Source organism: Battus philenor, unplaced genomic scaffold (genome assembly GCF_028537555.1).
Source record: "Battus philenor isolate CCGP_79_NKW_IND1 unplaced genomic scaffold, ilBatPhil1.0.hap1 SCAF_17, whole genome shotgun sequence".
NCBI classification, from domain to species: domain Eukaryota; kingdom Metazoa; phylum Arthropoda; class Insecta; order Lepidoptera; family Papilionidae; genus Battus; species Battus philenor.
In genome coordinates this window covers 65,184-87,402 of record NW_027181679.1, presented here as the reverse complement: position 1 = coordinate 87,402, position 22,219 = coordinate 65,184, and the positions used below count along the sequence as shown (strand labels likewise).

At 44.0% G+C, this 22,219-nt stretch overlaps 4 protein-coding genes across 4 annotated transcripts; 3 read left to right on the top strand and 1 right to left on the bottom strand.

The window, feature by feature from the left end:
* The first annotated feature begins 2,861 nt into the window (after positions 1-2,861).
* On the top strand, positions 2,862-8,266 carry LOC137919949 (3'-5' ssDNA/RNA exonuclease TatD). The gene is made up of 6 exons (XM_068763173.1): positions 2,862-3,103; positions 3,176-3,355; positions 3,524-3,622; positions 4,241-4,408; positions 6,621-6,963; positions 7,251-8,266. Exons 2-6 carry the CDS (start codon positions 3,214-3,216, stop codon positions 7,411-7,413), a joined length of 915 nt encoding a protein of 304 aa, XP_068619274.1. The 5' UTR covers positions 2,862-3,103; positions 3,176-3,213; the 3' UTR covers positions 7,414-8,266.
* On the bottom strand, positions 8,141-14,553 carry PNPase (polyribonucleotide nucleotidyltransferase 1). Its single transcript, XM_068763171.1, has 13 exons — positions 14,251-14,553; positions 13,402-13,607; positions 12,674-12,884; positions 12,082-12,248; positions 11,557-11,713; positions 10,906-11,116; positions 10,526-10,653; positions 10,268-10,458; positions 10,046-10,200; positions 9,763-9,950; positions 9,430-9,553; positions 9,131-9,364; positions 8,141-8,944 (listed from the first exon to the last, which is right to left on the bottom strand). The coding sequence occupies exons 1-13, from the start codon at positions 14,364-14,366 to the stop codon at positions 8,792-8,794; spliced, it is 2,241 nt and encodes a 746-aa protein (XP_068619272.1). The 5' UTR covers positions 14,367-14,553; the 3' UTR covers positions 8,141-8,791.
* A 353-nt stretch (positions 14,554-14,906) lies between these two features.
* Rpp21 (ribonuclease P protein subunit Rpp21) lies at positions 14,907-17,158 on the top strand. Its single transcript, XM_068763174.1, has 3 exons — positions 14,907-15,044; positions 15,368-15,459; positions 16,665-17,158. The coding sequence occupies exons 1-3, from the start codon at positions 14,988-14,990 to the stop codon at positions 16,879-16,881; spliced, it is 366 nt and encodes a 121-aa protein (XP_068619275.1). The 5' UTR covers positions 14,907-14,987; the 3' UTR covers positions 16,882-17,158.
* An 839-nt stretch (positions 17,159-17,997) lies between these two features.
* Positions 17,998-19,641, top strand: LOC137919948 (uncharacterized). The gene is made up of 2 exons (XM_068763172.1): positions 17,998-18,541; positions 18,871-19,641. The coding sequence occupies exons 1-2, from the start codon at positions 18,064-18,066 to the stop codon at positions 19,599-19,601; spliced, it is 1,209 nt and encodes a 402-aa protein (XP_068619273.1). The 5' UTR covers positions 17,998-18,063; the 3' UTR covers positions 19,602-19,641.
* Positions 19,642-22,219: the final 2,578 nt, after the last annotated feature.

The following is a 22,219-nucleotide window of genomic DNA, read 5'->3' as shown; positions in this document are numbered from 1 at the left end:
CGATGGCACCGTGCGGCGGCGTGCCGGTGTGGTGACGTGCGCTCGCTGGCCGCAGGTGCAGTCGTCACCGCTGCTGCCGGCGCTGGCGTGCGGGCGCGCCGCACCCCGTCACAAGGCTCCCGAACGCGCGCACCTGCCCACCATCTGACCGCCGCCCGCCCCTGCACCCGCCCGCCCCGCTCGCGCACAATAAACTCTGCCGCAAATCACAACTCTTTTATTTCCCCACTTCATCCAAACCTACCCCGGACGCGCTGCCGTTACCTTTAAACACGTAACAATTTTGTTCGAAATTATTGAGTACATACAATACAATTTAAACCATAATATAAATATATAAACAAACATATTATAAATATAAAATATAAATATATAAACCATAGTCTTTGATCCCTGTTTAGTAATGTTTTTATTTGTTTTTCTCATTGTTTGACTATAAATTATTATATGTTCTTAGTGAGATAGTTATAAGGTTACAATTGGAACTAATTTTATTTTTCTAAGCTTCTAAGTTTGTACTTTCTTACTGCCTTTTGTTACTGTTTATCTCCTATAAAGTAAATAAATAAACGCAACACTAAGCCTGTTCTGGCAAAGGTGGATCTCTTTGGCACAGTCTGAACTTTGTTCCCAGCAGCAGGACCTACGAACTTACCTCCAAACGAAGAGAGAGTAACCCACCAACAGGATGGTGAGCTGCACTGCTGAACAACAATACGTTGACGCCAGACTTAACTATTTATTTCATAGCACTTTGTGTTGTATATGACAGAATGACTAGCGCAATCATTATAACATCCGGCGGCCACACGCACCGGCCGTGACCTCACAATGTACTAGTGCCTTGTAAACGTGAAGAGCAAAAGTTCTGTTAGAAATTTTACCGCCGTAAGCATAGCAGGCGATGCCGAACCCTCAGCATCGATTTGTTTGGGTTTTAAAAGAGAAATCCGCAAATAACAGTTTGTTGGCTTGCCGATGTAGTTGCCAATAGTGGAGATGCAAAATGTAATGGAGCACAGCCAAGGATTTATACAAGAAAGATTTTTCTAACACCTTCATCAATTGTGATCATCTGATGACAACAGTAAGACGTCCACAGCTGGACATAAGCCTACCCATACATTTCTATTAGAACTGGAAGCGGCCTGCATCTAGTGAGTTACAGACAACCTTATAAGACTATTTTTGGATGGACTATATACTTTCATATATATGTATATCAATATTTTAAATGTGCATATTATATTATAATTAACCACATTTCAGGTTTGTAAAACAATTAAAATAAAACACACATATCTTGTTTAACTTTTATTTACACTCATCTTTACATAATAACCACTAGATCTTAATTTATATTATAGAAATGTTAACCTGCAAGCAATTTGGAACATTGCAGATTAAGGAAGAAAATTGTAAACAATTACAATACTACATTGCACATTAATCAATGGTGCTGAATGAGGACTGCTGACTGAGCTGTGGCAGCATTCACACTAGTTGATCCATTAAAATTTACTAAATGTTAACACTCCATTGCTTTTCGGAAGCAGACTAATCTTTTTTGAACAACTGAAACAATTGTATTACAAGATTAGGTGAATACATACAAAACAGTTCTACATGTTTATAAATATAGACCACTAATTTTCTAGTATTAATATAAAAATATTTGATATTAAAAACAAATAGGTAAAAATATATACATGTGTCCATCAGCCATTACCATGACTAATATTGGTGTACCTATAACACAGCCTTTTTAGGAAAATGGATAGATTTGAATTTTTAATACATTTGAAATATATACATAAATCTCTTTTCAAACACCCTAATAACAACAACTAAAAGGTTATTTCCAAGCTATGCGGGGTTTATTTTTTTAATTCTTACGAACTAGCAATTGATCTTGAGTGGTGATACAGCCTCTTATTTCCAAGAAAACACTGATGCGCAAAAATTATACGTCTCATTGGCTCTAAGGGCTGAAAATGGTAAACGCTTTATTCTCATGTGATTTAAACATAGTTTATTCAGAAAGGATAATGGATTTTTGCAATGCCTTTTATCCAGTGAAAGGCGGGCTGTGCTCATCTAAAGTTAAGTTTGATTTTCACAATTTTAAGCCAATATGTAGAGGTTAGGTTATTGTGTTGTAATAGTTCAGTCTAAACCATCTCACCGATGCGAACGGCAACCGTTTCCGATCCTCAGGACTGACAATATAATCGACTCCCTGTAATTTGTACCAGCCGTAGTGCGCGCCCACGATAAAAGGCACCATAACGATTACGACTAAATTTTTTGACAAAAATTGTTTAACACTCATTTTATTTCGATTCTAAAACAATTATTAAATAGGTTTTAATTTCGAACCTGTAGTGACCTACATAAATATTATTACGCACAAGATCAAGGACAGAGAAGTTTATTAAGAAATAGATTTAAAAAATCAAATTATTTCAAAGAAAGCAATTTACTGTCTTTTATTACTGTCAATGTCACCGTCAGTGACATTAGTCTCAAAAGTTGTATTAAACAAAATACTAATTAGTTAGATACCTAAATATTTTATAGATTTATAATTTACATTATAATAAAAATGTTTTAGTGTGTATTTCATGATTAAGTAAAAGACCATAAGTTAACCTGTATTACACGTGTAGAACAAAATATTTTTGCCCATAAATAGCTACATAGAATACATATTTTACAAATTTATTCGGTATTACTTTGAATTTACCATATTGTTATAATTAATAGACTGTTTCATAGTTATGTTATGGTTATATTGAAATGTTATATTCTTAAACGGTAATTCTGTAGCGACGTGTGGATATAATTTAATCTATACGGAGTACTTGTATGTTCTCGGTTACAACAGGATTCCGGCCAATCGAGTTACAGTATTAGCAAACTCTCGGCGAATAGAAAAACTGCGATGTGTGATCTCGGTAAACGTTGCGATCGGTCTCCAATTTGCCAAATCTCAAGAAAACTTACTTCAAAACATGGTGGCAGCTGAGTAGGGAGGGTGTTCGTGTTAACTAGTCATTAGAAATTTCGGAAGCTTATCCAGCACGAGTGTTTGATACAATTTGTAAGGACATTTTTGTTAAGTTAGTGAAAAACTATTTTTAGAAAACATATTAAATTTACGATCTAATTGCAGATAAACACCGAACATATAAGCTTCATACTAAATTAAGGATGACGTCTGAAGAGACACAGATTTCGGAGGAACTTAAGAATTGTTACGAGAATCTTATCGTGATCGACATAGGAGCGAATTTAACGAACAAAAAGTACGGCCGCGACCTTGACTCGGTGGTGCAGCGAGCAAAGGATGCAGGTGCGTCCCGACCTGGCAGCGACTTCGTGCAAAAGTTAAAATTGCACTTGTCGTGCAAATATGCGCGCAGTGTGTCGACACTGGCTGCCACGACCCACATACTCGCTCTGTATTGCTCGTATGTTTCGCTTCAGGTGTTGCAATTATTGTCGCGTTTCCTTTGCGCAGGTGTCCAAAAGATTATGGTCACGGGCACCTCAGTGAGGAACAGCAAGGAGGCGTTGCGACTGACGCGCTTGTACCCCGGCACAATTTATTCAACAGCAGGTATGCTCTGTACAGCTTTTTAATGTTTTAATATCTCTGTATGTCACATATTCACATATAGATGTAGTTTCTTTGCATCTTGAGTCTGTTCTTAAGTGACAAAAATAATATTTGTCCTTTTTATTATTGCCTTTAGCAGTATCTGCGAAAGATTATCTGTGTGCTGTCTATGCGCAGATAAAATGCTCAAGTTTGACCTTATTCCATCAATGATAATGTCAGATAAGTTTCAGTGCTCAACTCAACTACACTAACACATGTTTGTTGTTGTTATAACAATACAGATCATTAGTTGACTAGTAAGTTTTTGTCCATGGCCCACAGTGACAAATATAGTTTGTATAGGACATAGCAAGCACACCTATGATGTTTGCACACAATGTGGACAGGTGACCTTATTAAAGGTTGTCAGGTGATGCTCGAAGGAGGCAAGTGGCTTGCTGCCATTTGGTCCCATTGTAAATCGGTGACAGACCTATGTCCAGCAGTGGACATCCAAAGTCTGGAATGATGATGATGCATTGATATAAGGCATTTAGACCAGGATTGCATGGCTGCCTGAGGTGCACTGAGTAATTTAAATAATCTGCAAAAGACTAAACTCGCGTTTCATTGCAGGGGTACATCCGCACGACGCCAAGTCGATGGTGGAGGAGGAGATGTGGTCAGAGTTGCGGCAGCTGGCCGGCGCGCCCGAGTGCGTGGCACTGGGCGAGTGCGGCCTCAACTACACAAAGGACTTCTCAGAGCCGCCGGTGCAGCGCGACGTCTTTAAAAGACAGGTAGGTGCTGCGTGCACCACTTGGTGTCAACCACACATACGGGGAAATATCAGATATTTGTTTCATCACTTCACAAATTGTAGAAAAGGTCACTCTTTTTAAAAAGATTTTAAAATTGTGGTCATTTTAGAAACAGACGTTAAAGTCGAGTTCGGTGTCTGTAGCGATATCTCATGATAGTGGTGTGTTTATTTGTGGTCTCGTCGCCGCGCGCGCAAAACGGCAATGTGTCAGTGGGCTCTGAACGCGACGTGCCGTACGCTGAGACTTCGGTAGCAGCCAGTGCGCGGGACACAACTGTCTCAACTGTTTTGTTTAGAAAGTGATATTGTTGCTGGAATGATTTTCGTCGACCAAATGACAGCAGGGACTTGTGATGGAAAAAATGTTAAAACTAGAATGCTGTACGAAATTTGAAAATTGATTTTTTTAGCATTTTTATTATTATTCAAATAATTAAAGGTCAGATGCTGACAGAGCGCGGCCCTGTCGTGCAGCTGGCAACGCTACACTTAAATAGTCGACGCTGTGGTCGCGAGCTCGCGTCTCCGTAGGCGCCGGTGAAAATGTTCACCTTTCAGTGCCCTGGAGGCGCTCAGTGCGACATCCCTGCGATTGCGCCGCAAGCTAATTGGATCTCGGCTAAGAAGCGCGCGTACGATTGCAATCGTTCATTACAGCCCTAATGATTAAATTGTATTACGCAGTTTTCTCCACTAAGTCTATTTAAAAGGCTTTTTCTCATTTACAATCTGCCGCACGTTAGTTATACACAGAACGGAGTGGGAGAACCCCACCACCTCGTTGCGCGGCGATGCGCTCACCGCTTTATTTCTGTTGTGCAGTCGGCGCATTCATTTTGTTAATAAACAAAAAATGCTGTGATTGTTTTCGTGTCGCTTCTCGTGCTACACAAGGCAACATGCGTCATCAACGGCGCACGTGTCGCTCGCGCGGCGCGCTGCTTCGTTGGCTTGTCAACGGGGCGACTGCCTGTGCCTGGCTAATGTCAGCGTGCTCGCGACGCGCCCTAATCACCAATTAATTGAATTCGACAGCGCGCCGCTTCTCCAGTTATTTTCGGTTCCCGCGCGAGCTCACGCGTCCTCTGGAATCATACTTGTTATAAAGATGAATACAGAAGCGCGCGAATTGTCTGCGATGATTCTGTCGCGTGCGCGACCAGGCATCCGCGAGTTTTTTCACAGTTCTGCGACGGACCCGAGGACATGCGTTCAGGCAAAATATCAACGAATAGAACAAAAAGGCGCTGGGAAAAAGATTTATTGTAAAAGTGGGGCGTCGTGCGCACTAATTGTATTTAATACATATTAATATATAAGTTCAATGGCCAGATATTTTGTTGCTAACGGCGGCCGATGGCATCTGCGTGCCAGCGCAACCTTGAGAGAATACGCGCCCGATTATTTCGATCGTTAAAATTAATTATTTAGGCGTGGGAAGGAAACCGTCGATTCTAATTTACACGTCAAGCGCAATTGTGTTGCTTTTGAACGCTGAGCTACGTCCACGCAGCCGCGGCCCCGGATGCGTTCAGGCAAAGGTTCTATTTGTGAGTTTGTAATGAGTTTACTTGATCGTAGCCAAATAAAATTTGCGCTCAAACAAAATAAATGTAACTCTAAAAGTCACAAGACTGGTTTACTTGATAACGCAAGCAAAATCTTGTCACGCTTTTTAGAAACTGAAATATAACGAACAAAACACTTCTTAACAAAGGGATAGGTTGGGGGACTAACCCGTCGTCACGCATCACCCCAGTCCCTCACCCTGGCCTGGGGCCTCCCCCGCGTCAGTCAGCTGCACTCGTCAACAGTCGCAGCTGCCTCCGCAGCAGCTGCTCTTACAAGCCTAGTGCCCTAAAGCAGCAGAGTTGATTAATTTATATAATTGAATTGTAAGTGCGGCTAAACCATAACGTTATCATGTCACGTACAGTGACAGCGTGGCCACGGGGAGTACTCATAAATATATCAATCCTTCCTACGCTAGTCACTTTGTTAAGCATGCGCACGCGCGCGCGGTGGACTGCAGTGGGGTGAGCTGGTTGTGCCGCGACACAGCCCGCCGACGAACCGTCTCGCGCGAGAACCCTCTGCACGTCATCCGATAAAATATTGAGTGCAATATATTCGTGCTTAGTGCAATTATCGTCGATAACATTGGTTTACAGTTTTTATGCGTTTCCCAGGTAGAGATGGCGTGTGAGCTGCAGAAACCTCTCTTCATCCACGAAAAGGAAGCACAAGACGACCTGATCAAGATCCTGGAGGAATTCGGCACGCGCTTGCCACCCGTAGTGGTGCACTCGTTCACGGGTTCCGTGGAACAGGGATTGCGGTATATCGAGAAGGGTTTCTACCTCGGCATCACGGGCTACATCTGCAAGGACAAGTCTGACGGCGGCATCCGGCGGCTGCTGTCGGAGCGCCTGCTGCCGCTCGACAAGCTGCTGGTGGAGACGGACTCGCCTTTCATGTACCCCAACATGCGCGCCTCAAAGCTGCCGCTGCACGTCAAGGACTCTCTCACGGAGAGGTGAGCGCGCCGGCCACCTTCCTTTTCACAAACTCCAACGATACATAGCACGCGGCCCACCACCGGCCGCCACTGGCGGAGTGAACTCGCAGCGGCGCGAGGCTACCTCTCTTAGACACAAACGAAATGTGCAGTTTCAATTAGAGTCGTCAAATTGTTAGAAAGCGTCGGTTCTGTTTGTTCTTTCCGGTCCATCTGTTTTTATGTTCGTTTGCTCTCATCGCGAATGTTTTTATTTGCATGTGTGTGTGCCTGTCGTACTAACGCGTGTGTGTCGCGCCGGACAGGTCGATGAACTTCGTGAACCGCTACTGCACGTTCCAGCGCAACGAGCCGTGCGCGCTGCCCGCCGTCGTGGAGCTGGCGGCCGGCTTCATGGGGCGCAGCCCGCAGGACGTCGCGCTGGCCACCGCCTTCAACGCGCTCAAGCTGTTCGGCCTCAGCCACTGAACCACCGCAGCCCGAAGTGCAGGCGACCCAATATATAGACATGCTTAAAGTATATTTACAATTGATGTTATGAACATTACACGTGTTACCAGTGTCGCACGCGCGGGTCCGCGCCCCCGCCGCCGCAGCGCTCGCGATGACACTCACCTCGTAGTAATAGTATTAGCGGCCAATACTCACGCGCACGGCTCGCGGCTCGAGGCTACGTACTAACATTGCAAAATTCTTGCCATCGATTATCTATAAGACTAACCCGGTGCCTCTCTGCACTGCCTGTGACGGTTCCGAGCCGACCCCCGCAGCGCCCGCCTCTCATTTGTTGATTACGACGCCACGCACTCTCTTGTATTGTTAGCTTGCTGGTGTGCGTGCGTGCGCGCGTGGCGGGCGCGAGGGCGCAGCTCCCCGTTCGTCTCGTTGTTGTATTGTTGTTGCTGCGCGGCCGCGTCTTTAGTCAGAATGATCTCAGGCGGCGCGTGCGCGCACTCGCCCGGCTCGCGGCGCTGCGGTCCCGTGTTGTACAGACGCGCACGCGACGGATGTGACGCAGCCAATGGGTTAAAGCTGGTGGTCACAACGAAATCAAAGACTGCAAGTATTAAGTAGTTTGTGGATTTTGACATGTTAATTATTGTTTTGTAATGAATATTTTATAATTATTTAATCGTCTCTAGCCAGAGTATTGTTATTGATTCCTCTATTTTTTGACAATCACTTTGTTGTTAGATGTAAGGGAGCCGGTCGCGGCCCCGCGGCCGGCCCGCTGCAGTGCCTTCGACAAAACGTCCTTTTGTGATACATATTTTTCATAGATTGTACAGAGTATTTCTTGAAATAAAAGTTAAAAACTAAATTGCGTTTTATTTTTAAATTTATTGCTAATATATAAAATGATTGTGAACTGAAAAAAATCTGTAGAAACACTAAATCCTACAAATGAAGGTTCTCTACGAGAGGATATCAAAATGAACCAGAACCGTGACCTTGTTCTGTATGTACAGGCGGTGATTACTTCTGGTGCAGGGCGACAGCAGAAGAGAGCTGCCACATGAAATAATTTTGATATCATTGTTTGATAGCTTAGCAGCTATGGTCAAAGCGCTGATGATGATGATAGTTCCGGCAGGGCATACCGGAAGTCTATAGCAATATGATAAAAACAAAAAGTGAAGCGCACGCAACGAGTACATTTTTAATATTTAAATAGTTAATAAGCAGCGCAGTACAGGCTCAGCGTCGCCCCGGCAGTGCAACCACTGCACGTCCACCACACGCAATAACAATTTGCTTTTTCAGTCTATTTATTTACATTATTTTACATTAAAATGAATTAGGATTATATTTTGAAGGCAAGCTCTGCCGGTGAGCAGCGCACGGCCTAGCTCCTGTCCAACTTGCGCGGCACGGCGGGCGGCGGCGAGCTGAGCACCTTGTGCGAGAGGCGCATCTGCCCCGACACCGGGTCGCGCCCGAAGTACTTCACATGGATCTCAGAGCCCACCGTCAGCCCCAGCGCTGACGGGTGCTGAATCTGCCGAAAGCAAAATTGTTTCGTTGTCACCGTTTGTCACTACGTCACACTGCGCGGCACCGCCTGGCGTTACGTGCTTCGGTGTCAAAGAACTATACAAATACGTTACGTCATAAACGCACATCACCAGGACGCACAAGAGTTCAGAACTGCGCGAGAGGAACGTCGCGTGCGTGGGGGGTGTACCTTGCGGTGGTCGAGCTGCGAGTTGTGCAGCAGCGCGGGCGGCAGCGCGCTGTGCAGCGCCACCATGACGCCGTGCTCGCGCAGCTCCACGACGCGCGCCGTGTACACCGCGCCGAACTCCAGCTCGGGGGCGCGCTCGCTGCGCAGCCACTCGGAGATGCGCGCTCGCGCCTCCGCCAGCGCGCCTGCGTTCGGCGCGAACACCGTGAACCGGCGCTCGTCCACCGCGCTCACCTGCAACAGCGCGCGAGTGAGCGCCTGCCGTCACCTCGCACCCCGCCCCATCGCCCCGCACACACCTGCACGCCCGTCTCCACGTACAGCCTCTTCAGATTGATACCGGCCACGCCCAGCAGCCGCGCGCGCTCGTGTGGCTCCACCACCAGCTCCTCCGTCACCGGCATATTCTCCTTGCGGTCCTGCCTGCACTCGATCACGCAGATTAAATAAAGCGCCTTAGCCACATAACCTTTTTTGATTATGATATGATTGAGATGAGACAGACGCTGACTTCCAGAGAGAATACATATCAGCGAAGCAATGCTATGGGCACAATTGGCGATGAATTTGAGTGCAATAAGTCTGGACTTACGTTTTGTAAGACTCAAAAGTTACGGGAAATTAGTGAGCACCTGGGCTTGTCGATGCACTTGTTCATGATGTCGATGACGCGGCTCTTGGCGTCGCAGGCGCGCTGCACGGCTTCCATGATCACGCGCAACGGCAGCCCGTCCACCTTCACGTCGGCCTGCAGCGCCGTCACGCCGCGCTTGGTGCCCGCCACTTTGAAGTCCATGTCACCCATGTAATCCTCGATGCCCTGCGCGCGGTTAGACGGACACGATCGATCATTCCTCTCGCTTCACGTGCACAGCGCCGGGCCGACGTCACATCCGTTAAGAAGACCGCACTCACCAGCAGGTCGGTGAGGATGCGGTAGTCCTGCATGACGCCGTCCTCGTAGCGCGACACAAGCCCCACGGCGACGCCGGCTGCCGGTGCCGACAGCGCCACGCCCGCGTCCAGCAGCGCCAGCGAGCCGCCGCACACCGACGCCATCGAGCTGGAACCTGATGCACCCCTCAACTGAGACGTTCGCAATATAACGCAACACCCTAGTGTGTCGTAGGCGCGTACCGTTGGACTCGAGCACCTCGGCGGTGAGGCGCACGGTGTAGGGCTGGTCGGGCACGACGGGCAGCAGGCCGCGCTCGGCCAGCGCGCCGTGGCCCGCCTCGCGCCGCGCCGGCCCGCCGCGAGACCCCACCTCGCCCGTCGCGTACGCCGGGAACTCGTAGTGCAGGAAGAAGCTCTTCTCCTTGGTGCCACTGCGGCGCGAGATCGATGTTACGAAAGCGTTTGGGACAATCGAAGGCATTCGCGGTCACTTGGTACCTGGTGAGAGCGGTGAGCGTGTCCATCTTGAGCGCGCTGTCGGGCGAGTCGAACGCTACGGTGCACAGCACCTGCGTCTGGCCGCGCTGGAATAGCGCGCTGCCGTGCAGCGGCTCGTACAGCGACACCTGCGAGCATCGGCAAGGAACTGCTACGCCTCTGTTCCCAATGTACGTCGGCACAAGGGAGCAGTGGCAATCTACAACTGACAGGAGGGAGTCAGTATGACACTATTTCGCCAATAGGCGAATGCAAAAATGGCAATTTCGAAAATAGAGATATCCTATCTCCATTTTAGTAAGCTGCAAGAGAAGAAGACCCGAACACGAGTCGGCAATGCGCTGCAGGCTAGTGCCAGGTGAGGTGAAGGCAGGTCTCACCTCGCAACTGATCTCCCTGAGCTGGTCGAGCGCGCGGCCGTCGCAGCGTGTGTCGGTCTCGAAGATCATGTCGCGGAATATCTGTCGCAGGTGCGCGTTGAAGCAGTCGGTGAGCGCGCCCGCGTCGGCGTCGTCGCGCAGCTGCGCCACGACCGCCTGCCGCAGCTCGGCCAGCGCGACGTCGCGCGACGTCTTGTCGTGGCTCCAGTCGCTGCGGGGGCGCGGGTACGTTCACTTCTACATACGTGGAACGGAGCAACTTGTAGCGAGAGTTCCACCGTCCACGACAAAAAAATCATAATTTCAAAATGAATTTGCTCACCATCAGTACACCCGTGGGACGCACGAAAATCAAAATATTCTTTATTCTAATAGGCTTTTCCAAGCATTTTTACTCGTCAATGAACAAACAACGTCGGCATTGTGTCCGTACAAGAAGCTGCCACTGGCTCGGAAGGCAGTTCTGCGGAGAAGAGCCGACGAGAAACTCAACAGAGGCTCTTTAAAAATACCATTTTATAAAGAGTGCATGACAATAATTAGCTTCCTGAGTGAGCATCGAAAACATTTATTTCCACACGTTCGAGACTGACGTCGAACATGAGTTGCGGTAAGTTCGTTTGTATATTCGTTGAAGTCCCGTTCGCAGACCTGAGTATCTCGCGGATCTTCATGGTGCAGAGCGAGCGCAGCGCGTCGGCGGCGGCGGCGGGCGGCGCGGGGGGGCGCTCGTAGTCGCGCTTGCGGCGGCCGCGCGTGCGCTGCAGCGTGGCCACGGCGCGCACCACGTGCTGCGCCTCCTTCACGCCTGCGCACGCACACGGCACGTTGTGAGAGCGAGCACGCTCACAGGGCGCTCTCGGGTCGCTTCACTAAACCGCCCTTCGATACTGATGCAGGCTAGTTCGGCACCTCGCAGTATGCGATGCGGAATGCAGCCATTGCCACAGTTCGCACGCTTCCATAATTTAAATTTCGCGAGCTCTTAAGGTTTGTCTTTCGCTTCAACTTAAATTAAGTTTAACCCTTGACAGACCTGCACACGAGATCTGCTAACAAGCAGTCAAACACAGCAGAGCGTTCACTTCCAAGGTCCACGCGTTGTAAACGTCTGAAGGCGCGCGGACTGCAGGCACCCGCGTCGGATAACAAAACAACTTTGACTTACATTCATACCTAATTTGATGGCTTTCAGCAAGTCCTGCTGCAGAATGTCATTGGCGGAGCCCTCCAGCATGACTACCAGGTTGGAAGCGGTGGCGGTCACCACTAGGTTGAGACTCGACTGCTCCAGCTCCCGGCGAGTTGGATTTACTATTATTTCGCCTTCTATCTGGCCTAATCTGAAAAAAGAGATTTAAAGGAATATTGAACTTTACACGCTGCTTCTGTCGCCGCTGTTGAGACATTGCCTCTGCACGAAGCCTGCCACGCCGCTGAAACTTTACTGTAACTGTCCAACACTACCCAAGTCAGAAGACTTTTAAGCACAGAGTGATAATTGTCTTCAAAACAAGAAAATATATATTTCCTTTACATTGCACCATTCACCACAAATGTACGTAAGAGTTGATAAAATAGTGGTAAAAACCAGGTTGAATAGTGTTTCCTTTGTGATTTGTAAATGTTCATTGACTCATATCATAATTACTATGCAGCTGCTTGCTAAGTTTGAAGGTGTCATAGCCAGGCCTGTCTTCTTTCAGTGTTGCAGCTAGTTATGTGAATTTTCAGTAATAAAAAAACAAAGTTGTTGGAGAGCAATCACCTGACGGCGCCGATGGGCCCGGCCCACGGCACGTCGGACAGCGCGAGCGCTGCGCCGGCCGCGTTGATGGCGACCGTCTCAGGCGGGTATACGCCGTCCAGCGCCAACGTGTTGCAGGCCACCTGCGTGTCGCAGCCGAAGTCCTGCGGGAACAGCGGCCGCACCGAACGGTCCACCAGCCGCGACGTTAGCACCTCGCGCTCCGTCGGTCCTTCGTTCATAATACAGAACCATTATAAAACTCTTTTGTTCTTGAGACAAACAGAAGAAAAGTGTAAAATGTTTAATGATGCAACCAATATTGCCCACATCCACATTCTATAACAATTACCTATCTGAACAGTTACAATGTTGCTACCAAGGGCTCTGCTAATGATGCAATGTCCAATTCCTTGTGACAACCATTTCTGTGTTCCATGTCAATTGTTTCAATAACAATTATGAATTGTCAATAGAACAATGGTAATATAAGTCATAAGTACATCAGATAGATGAATATTTTTTTTTCAAATATATCAGACAATCATTGGTCTGAGATATTTAAATGCATAACACAATCAACACAGAATATGCAAGAATTATTGGAGAAGTAGATGCATCAATGTGTCTGATGAAATGCACCGACACACTTACTTCTTTGAATCAGTACAAAATAGGTTTCAGCCTGTTCACTCTCAGCAAGAAAGTAAAGATGCCACCTGATTTTACAAGAATTTTGCAATCAGTACCTAACTCTCTTCGCAAAAAGTTAGTGGGTATCCTTCCTGCAGCTGCTGCTTTTTGTCTGTAATCCACAACAAGTGGCAGAAATGAATTGCCACTATGTTTTGCTTTTGCCACTACGGTGGCCAGCACACTAGTGTCACCCAAAGTAGCGACACAGGCCCCATCTGCAAATCTGGCATAGCGCCCCGTGGACAGTTTCAATGTTGTTCTGAAATTTAAATTAAATTAAATTTACATACAAAATTCACTGACTAGCAACCATTAAAAAGAATCTTGTCTGCCTTTTGCTCATATGTTTTATGTAAACCCTTTTGTAGATGGTTAGGAAGATTGAAAAAAGAAGTTGCCTAGTTGCTAAGTTACAGATCTGTTTTGTCACAAGTAAAAGTTAGTGCAACATGTTATATTGTATAATACTTATTGTTTATAGACAATTATAATTTATTGAAAGTATTGTCTGGACTTTATTTTAAAACAAAAACACCGTACTACCTTGCGCCTGTGTAACCTCCAACATGTGTCTATGTTACTATATAATGATACCACTCTTATTGTGAAAATAATAGGTCTGCAAAATGCATTATCAATATTCTGACTGCAAAATGCATATTAGTAGTATGCACAGACAACGGTATACAATAATGCAGTTGGTAATAAATAGTTTCATAGGATATGATTATATCCTATGAAACTATTTATTAGCCCTCGACTTATAAGGATTTAAATGAATCTGATTTAGAAAGATTTAAGTTAAATAGTTTAATTTTTTACTTTAAGCAAGTTGTTACGTAAATACTTTGAACAACAAGATATATTATAACAAACTTACGCATATAACCTCAAATAATTACCCGTTAGAGAAGGGGATTTCAATTTCAGCCGGGCTCGTTTGCGAAGAAAAATACCTACAATAGCATTGTCCTCCTAACTTCAATTTGGCCAAAATAAAACGTTTTCTACTTAACATTTTAACGTGCAACAATTACAGTGATCACTATGACTGAACCAGGACAAAACTATAATAATTTTTTCAATGACTCTTGAATTTACAATATTATGCAGAATTTAGAAAAGTGAGTAACTATAAAAAAAAAAACCTTGGACTTGTTTTTTTTCTAAATTTAGAGGAGGTTATACTAAATACATTAAGTACATAATGTTTAATTTAGTGAATTTAAACATTTTTATTGTGTCTACGATAATTGTCAAATTTAAATGTCTGATAAGAATTTTTGTTACGTTTTACGCAGGCGCTACAGTGTACATATTTTTTTTCTTATGTTAAAAAATTAAACAACATTATTTCATTGTTTATAACAATTACTTGACGTATATTTTAAGCCACGTAGATCAATGAAACAAAGTATAAAATAAGATAAAAAGCATTTGATATTGGCGGAAATAATATTATTTTAGTGCAGTTATCAAGTTATGAGACCAGTAAAGACTTCGTGTTAATTTTAACCATCGTCAAAGTAATGTCAATGTTTGACACTGAATCGAATGACAACTCTCTGCTTATGTTTACGATACTTGTTTAACACACCAGTAGAGTTATCTCGTCTTAAATTTGATATTTCAGCTTAACATGACAAAAAAAGTTCAGGGAAATGATTCTTTTCAGCGTATTAACTATTTATACCAGGTAATTATTAATTTTAGTAACGATTGTCGCTGATATAATTATGTATTTTAATGTCCTCTTTCCTATGAAAACAACTTTATTAAAGTAAAAAAAAACTACAAACATTTAATTCACCATAGTTTACGCGACACGTGGGTGCAAATCTATAATGAATAAGCCAAGAAAAGAATTAATTATGATAATTATGAAAAAAATTATGAATATCCCATTTCCCAATTAAAGTCCTCAAATAATTTTTCTTTTTTTAAGGGGTCAAAACAAGTTGTTTGTAAATTATTTTAATAAAAATACTCCATTACACTCACAAAAAATGTATATTACAGATAAGCAAGTACATGGCAAGTAAAAATCCAGCATTATCTTCTTATTATGGAAATCTTATAGTAAATGTAGCAAAGAAGAATGTTTTAAAAATGTTAGTACACACACAATTATTACTGCATAAATCTTATTAATGCTTTGGAATACTGCTATACTGCTGAGTGATTTTGTGTTATAAGTTCAATTACATAAGAGTGAGTTTGGCAATATTTTCTTGCTAAGATGCTTCTTACCATAACTTGCCAGAAGATACAGAATGTTAGTGTTTTACTTTATGAATGCCTCATTATGTTTGAGCAGCACATTAAATGTATGTGACATATCCGAGAAAATGTGAAGCCAGTAAGTAGTAATCATTGTGTATGATGATGGTCTATCAGCTATGTGACAAATTTTCTCTCAGAGATGGGTTAGTCAAATATATAATGATGAGTTGCATTTTGTTACCAAGTACAATTATTATGTTTGGCTGCAGATATTTATTTTGCTTTATTTTATCTTTGAATACAAGCAAAAATGGTTACAACTAAATAAAATTAATAAATGGACATAACAGTGACGACCAGATAAAAAGCTGTAATTTGTGCCACAGTATAGAAACATTAAAATAGAAGTATTTACTTGAATGCATGCATGCAATGACTTTTTGTACAAAATTATTAACAATGAAAATGATTCACCTCTTCTAAACCATTGCTCCAAGATCCAGATGCCAAATCAAGAGTATAGGATACTTATCATGTTACATTCACTCATTCTTGTAGTTACTGAAACTGTTTTCTCGGTCAGTTTAATGATATAACTGATAGAAGACATTAAGACACATTTATTAACAAAATAGTTAAAGAGAATTAAGAAAACTATTGTAATTAAGCTTTTGAAACACAAAAGGTCTTTCCCTTGTATAGTAAATCTATTTTTTTAATATAAATATAGTATAAAAATTTTAAAGAAATGTTTGTTACATGAGACCCATCGCACCATCTGAGGTGTGATCAGCCAATTGAACAGTTGTTATGCAATAATCCTGCAGTTCGCTGGTAGTGCAGGGTAATGGTTGAATTAAGGGACTCATTTTCTTAACTTTTTTAAAAACTCTGAGAAAATAGTGGCAACCTTATGTTTACTTAGCTCCTATGTACAGCAATTTAACTATATTTAAGATTTAGTACTAACCTGACAATTGTGACGTTTTTCTGAATAAAGAAACAAGTGCATTAGTGCAAGGCACACACATGCACAGCGCAGTCTTCCGCTGCAAGCTGTGACTTAATTAAACAATTAAATATTTTATTTCAGACATCCAGACATAAAGAGACAAGTGTGTAAGAAATGTCGCTGTATTCTCATTGACACAGTTTCCGCTAAAATGCATTTGAAAATGAAAAGGAAAAGAAAGTTCATACAGTGGACGTGCAACACTTGTGGGACCAAAAAGACATTTCCTGCCGACAGGAATAGTGACTACCAAGTGTGGTTGGAGAGGCCTAACGCTGTAGTTGAAGTTGTATCTTAATGGCGCTTCAACAAATGAAATGTTTTTGTTACAATGTAACCACTGTTGTTTCAATAAATTCAACACAGTCAATTGTTTTTATTTTGTTCTTTTTAATTAGAAAGCCATATTATTCATTCTCTGAGAGGCTCAACTTCTGCATTTTCCACTTGTGTACTTAAAAGAGTAGAATTGTCTCTGGCCCGGCGAATGCTCGTGTATAAGGAAATTATATGAGCAGGAATGTTACCCGTTTTTTTGAATGGTCCTCGTTTTTGTGGACCTCGCGTTATTATGCAAAAATATTTTTTATAGTACATATTTTATACTATTTATACAATAAATAATTTTTTACTGAATATTAGTATTGTCATGCTCCTTTCTCATCCTTTTTTTATTTCCATTTTTTTTCATGCATAACATCTCGTTTTCCTTTTCTTAAGTTTCCTTTCGTACGTCGCCTCACTTCCATCTCCTCTGCAGGATCCTACGTTTACATTTTCTTATTATTTTGGGTGTTTATTTTTGCTGTTTACATTTATTTGCCTTAGTTTAATATTATTTTGTTTTCTTATTATCTTTATCACAGTCTATTTTTAGTTGACTTTAAAATTAACACAGTGTACTATTACTTTTCTTACTTTGTTAATCATTTCAATTATACCCTTTATTTGTTGGCTCTTATCGTACGCCCTATGACCTTCGTATAAAAGTGTACTTTCCTTATTGCACAGTAAGGCGGTGGTTCCTTCCTAGATCCTTTCATGCAACCGAAACTGGTAATCCGCTCTTTCCTCGCCAAGGAACAGTCGATGGTTAGGTGCACCATGGTCTGGTCCGCTGCTGGATCAGAGGTGCACGAGGGGCGCTCCTCGAGCGACAGTTGCCTGCTGCGATCGTCGAGCCGAGTGCACGGCCCTCACTACAACTCGAGTGACATTCTCCACTCTTCTAACCGTTGCCAAAGGAATTAGTATGCTTCAAGTGCTGGTCCTACCGACACGATGCTAAACAGTCGAAAAGTTAATATAAAACATTTTGCTCCCTATCTTTATTACATTCGTAAATTTTTATTAAACTATTTGACATTTATGGCGGCAAAGAAATAAAGCAATACACTGTTAACTGTAATAATTCAATTGAATATTTTACGATTTAGGCACGGATCGATGTCGGCCGCTTCACGGCGCGGCTGGGCGCGCCATGGGCTGCCTCGTCAATAATTTAATATTATTTCTATTTATCAAAGCTTCGTGTACGACTCTTTTCCCCGCACACGGGGCACATAGGAGTAAAAACGTGGCCAAAAGAGCAAAACACACATCCGAAGCGATCGAAGAAATCCAGGTGCGAAATGATTATTTTCGGGCGGCCGCGGAGCTCAAAAAGCTTAATCGGATTAAAAATAAAGCTATGGCTTTGAGGACAGGCGGACCCCTCCGAAGCACGCTCCACAGAACCAAGGGCGTAGAGGAGCAGCAGAGGTTCCGTAAGGACCCGGTCATGAACATGATGCTCCGCGGCCGCAGGAAGCTCTCCGACACGGACTACGCCAGCTCCAGCTCCAGCATCGAGTTGCAGCACTGGAAGGATGAGTGGAAGGACGTCTGGCTCGTCAAGAAGCTGGAGGCGCTCAACTCGTCCGTGCCCGTGGGAGACACGGTCAACATGGCCGCCGCGCGTAAGGAATCGCATTTAACTTTCCCACTACACATTACCAGCATATATATTATAGAGAACTTGCCAGCGGCCAGTTCAGGAGGCTCGGCGCTGTCCACGCAATACCACCACGTCCACGTCATATAATTATTTATAATTTTTTTTTTCTACAAAGATTATTTTTATTAGAAAGTTAATTTTATAACGGAATATTCACTTAAAATTATTAAAAACGTAGATGATCAAGCTGCCATCATAAAAGATGATCGCCTCGTAGCCGTACGACGTGTAGCCACGAATAATTTTGCTAATTAAAAGTATTTACGCTAGCATTTTGTTATGACGTTGAAGGGCCGTGGGGCGTGCCGTGCGGTGACCCTAACCAGCACGACATGCCGTGGGGCAGCTGCGTGCTCGCGCAGGAGTGCGAGCCCGAGCTGCGCGTGTACCGCGGCGACCTCGCCTGCGGGCGCAGCGCGTTCGTCTGCTGTGCGCTGCAGCTCTCCACCTACGACATGTATGGCGGCTTCGACGTCTCATTCGCCGAGTCCAGTCTCGAGACGGACACGGAGGAGCGCCGCTTGCGGGACATGAGCTCGCGCGAGAAGAGGCAGCGCAAGAGGAGACGGGAGAAACGTAAGCGCAAGCGCGATCGCCTCAAGAGGAAACGCAAGATCAAGAAGAACATCAAGAACATCATCAAGGAACTTCGGAAGATCTTGGATAGATCCTACAGGAACGGAACATCCATGAGAAAAAAGAAAACGAAACAACTGAAGAGATTCATTAAAGAATTGAAGAAGCAGTACAGGAAGGACCGGCAGTCAGTGAAAGAAATTCATGAGATGGAGGTGATAAAGATTGATGCTGAGCTCATGAAGAAGTTAACTCAGATACGGTTGATGAACAGGAACTTTATGAAGAATGGCACATTTAGAGACATCGTGGTCAACGGCACCATGAACAAAAAACAGGCGCGAATGCTCATGGAGGCCTACCCTGAGCTGGAGGGATCCGTGCTCGCGCGGCGCGCGGCCGTCGCTCCCGACTACGACCTGGAGTACGGCTATCTGTACTACTGAGCGCACCTTCGCAACATATTAAATGATTTCACGCAACGAACTTTTCTGGTTTAACTTTGACCCTGAAGGTTCTCGAGCGGCAACCACGGGCCAGTACGCACGTCGTGAATGAGGGGCCTGCTAGGTGGATTGACGACATGATCAAGGTTGCGAGAAGCCGTTGGATGCGGGCAACGCAAGACCGGTCATTGTGTCGATCTTTAGAAGAGGCCTCGCAGTGTGCGTCTAAAGGCTGACATAAATGAATCAATGAAAAACTAGGGTTTTTCATTGATTCACTTAGGTCGGTCAGGCGGAGGTTCCATAGAACGACTGGACTCACGGGCTCCCGGAACGGAACCTTGGCTTGGGCCGTTAGTCGAATCGCGTAAAGGATGGAGGAGGCCCTTCGAGGACGCCGCAGAGGGCGAAACTTTGGCTAGACCAGTTGCTATTATTCGAATGTCGCGGAAACTCCAGTAACGTTTTTATTGTTATCAGTGCCGCGCGCTCGCGGGAGCGCAACGTCGTCCGGCTGCGAAGCTCTTCAACTTGGTTCTGTGGCATGGTAATCGCATCATTTGGGTAGTTAAGGACGAGTCTCGGCCTCCAAAGGATGCGAAGTTTGAATTTTCTTAACCGGAGTGGGTTGCAGGCGGCTGCACCTAAGGTGAGAGGATTGCTGTTGTTGACAGCAATCCTCTTTTTTGAGTCCTTAGTGAATATGGGGGTTCTTGTTCCACCCGTTTCACGGGACGCCCGGACACCCGGGCACCCGTGATATTTCATATGAATTATGCCATGTGCTTAGAGTAGCCTTGCATATATCCTTCTGTAATGATTGTTACACATGTTATTCTAAGGTAGGTAGAGGTTTCGTCCGCCGCTCGAGAAGGCGGCTTTTCTTTCTTCCGTCTCCGCTGCTGCAAGCGTCACAAACCTGCCTTGCGATAGCTGTTCATAATAAACGATGCTCTTCTTATCCCATTATACACCTTCTTGCGAGCTAACCCTACGATCTTTTTCTCGTCGTAGGTGATCCAATTTTTATCACCATTTAACATTTTTTTCAAAACGGTTAGGTGATATTAGATCTCAATAATAAAAAACAAATGGGTATACGGTTTCTTTCAAATTGCCCGTATGGTACTCAAATGTCGAGCTTTTGCATGCCCAAGATATTTCTTATGGGTCAAAACTATTTGAGGTCCATTTTCAATAATGGCAGCCGTTGTATCCGCAACCTGCCGGACAGAGCGTGGTGTATTTTTGTCATCAAAATTTCCGGAATGAAAATACTTAAGTCGTTTATGTTACTTTTACCGACTCTGTATTATGTCCAAAAAACGTCAGACATTTCGCGCCTTGCTTTGCAATTTTTCCTCTTTTGATGTAAAATTTTATGATGTGTCGCACTTCTTCATTAGGTCCAATCATTTTGGCAAAGAAAAATAAATTGAAAATAACTCTGAATAATTATAATAATTTGTTTGTTTCTTTAAAATTTCAATCATCAAAACCAGCCGGATACAGAGAGTTCAGCCACATATGTTTTATAACAAGTTCGTACATACTGTTATAGTAGTAGTAGTAACGGCAATGCCACAAGGGTCCACCCCTTGTGGCATTGCAGCCCGAACGGAAGCAACTGCGAGTATACTCCATCGCGCGACTGAAGGATCGATCATTTCTTTCATGATGTGTACACGGAGGTCTGGCGTGCCGCTCTAGTACAGCGTTTACACGCTTTGGGTTTTAAAAATCATAGGAACATGGTTTCCTATCAAGCAGTGGGAAAACACTCGGTTGTTGCCGCATTATAAATCAGTACTAATTATTATTTAGACTTTTAAATTTTTTATATTATTGATCACGTAAAGCTTCCAGCCGGTGCACACTCACACGTCAAACAGTAGCAAAAAGACGATTAAACGTTGTCACTTGAGGAAAAGCAGTACACTCTGGAGTTAAGACATTACGAATTCGTTACGTAGAGAATAACACTTATGAGATTTTTATAAAATTTTAATGACAATATTTTGGATTATATAAACAAATGTACAGATCGAACATAAAATAATTAATTCTTCTAATAATAACACAATTTAATCGGTGTTACACTGACCCGATGTCGTTCGCACAGTGCATGTGACAACCGATTACCAAGCTCCGCCGAACTGCCATTAAAACACGACCGCTTAAATATTTTTGCGTTTCATTATAATTTTGATCGCGCCTCCATATTAAATAGCGATCGCCAAACGGTTTGCAATATTTGATACGATCTTTAAAGTGCCTTTTGGTCTGACAAACTACATCAAAATAGTTTAGGCGCGCACTTCTATAAAAGACGTCTTTGTCTGCAGCTCTTGTGTGCTCAGCCAGTTTTTGCTCATTTGAGCTAATTGACGCCAATTAAGCTTACAAAGGTGAAATAATTTTCGGTATACTTAAAACAAGATCAATGAAAATATTACATAAGAACGGGTCACAAAGATAATTATTGACAAAATCTTTCAGCCATAAGACGCTCACCGGCGGACATCGGCCTCGCCCGGAGATTTCCAATGTCTGATTCCAAACTCTGTTGAAGAACCTGCCGCCTGGCTACCTCAGCATTGAGATCTGACAGATTTGAT

Coding starts and splice junctions, on each gene's coding strand:
- LOC137919949 (XM_068763173.1), top strand. CDS start 3,214: ATGACGTCTGAAGAGACACAGATTTCGGAGGAACTTAAGAATTGTTAC. Junction 3,623..4,240: donor CACAATTTATTCAACAGCAG/GTATGCTCTGTA, acceptor GTTTCATTGCAG/GGGTACATCCGCACGACGCC. Junction 6,964..7,250: donor AAGGACTCTCTCACGGAGAG/GTGAGCGCGCCG, acceptor CGCGCCGGACAG/GTCGATGAACTTCGTGAACC.
- PNPase (XM_068763171.1), bottom strand. CDS start 14,366: ATGTTAAGTAGAAAACGTTTTATTTTGGCCAAATTGAAGTTAGGAGGA. Junction 12,885..13,401: donor CTTTTTGCGAAGAGAGTTAG/GTACTGATTGCA, acceptor TTATGAACGAAG/GACCGACGGAGCGCGAGGTG. Junction 9,365..9,429: donor ACGTGGAGACGGGCGTGCAG/GTGTGTGCGGGG, acceptor GCGCTGTTGCAG/GTGAGCGCGGTGGACGAGCG.
- Rpp21 (XM_068763174.1), top strand. CDS start 14,988: ATGACAAAAAAAGTTCAGGGAAATGATTCTTTTCAGCGTATTAACTAT. Junction 15,045..15,367: donor GTATTAACTATTTATACCAG/GTAATTATTAAT, acceptor TGTATATTACAG/ATAAGCAAGTACATGGCAAG. Junction 15,460..16,664: donor AAGAAGAATGTTTTAAAAAT/GTTAGTACACAC, acceptor ATTTTATTTCAG/ACATCCAGACATAAAGAGAC.
- LOC137919948 (XM_068763172.1), top strand. CDS start 18,064: ATGGGCTGCCTCGTCAATAATTTAATATTATTTCTATTTATCAAAGCT. Junction 18,542..18,870: donor GGTCAACATGGCCGCCGCGC/GTAAGGAATCGC, acceptor ATGACGTTGAAG/GGCCGTGGGGCGTGCCGTGC.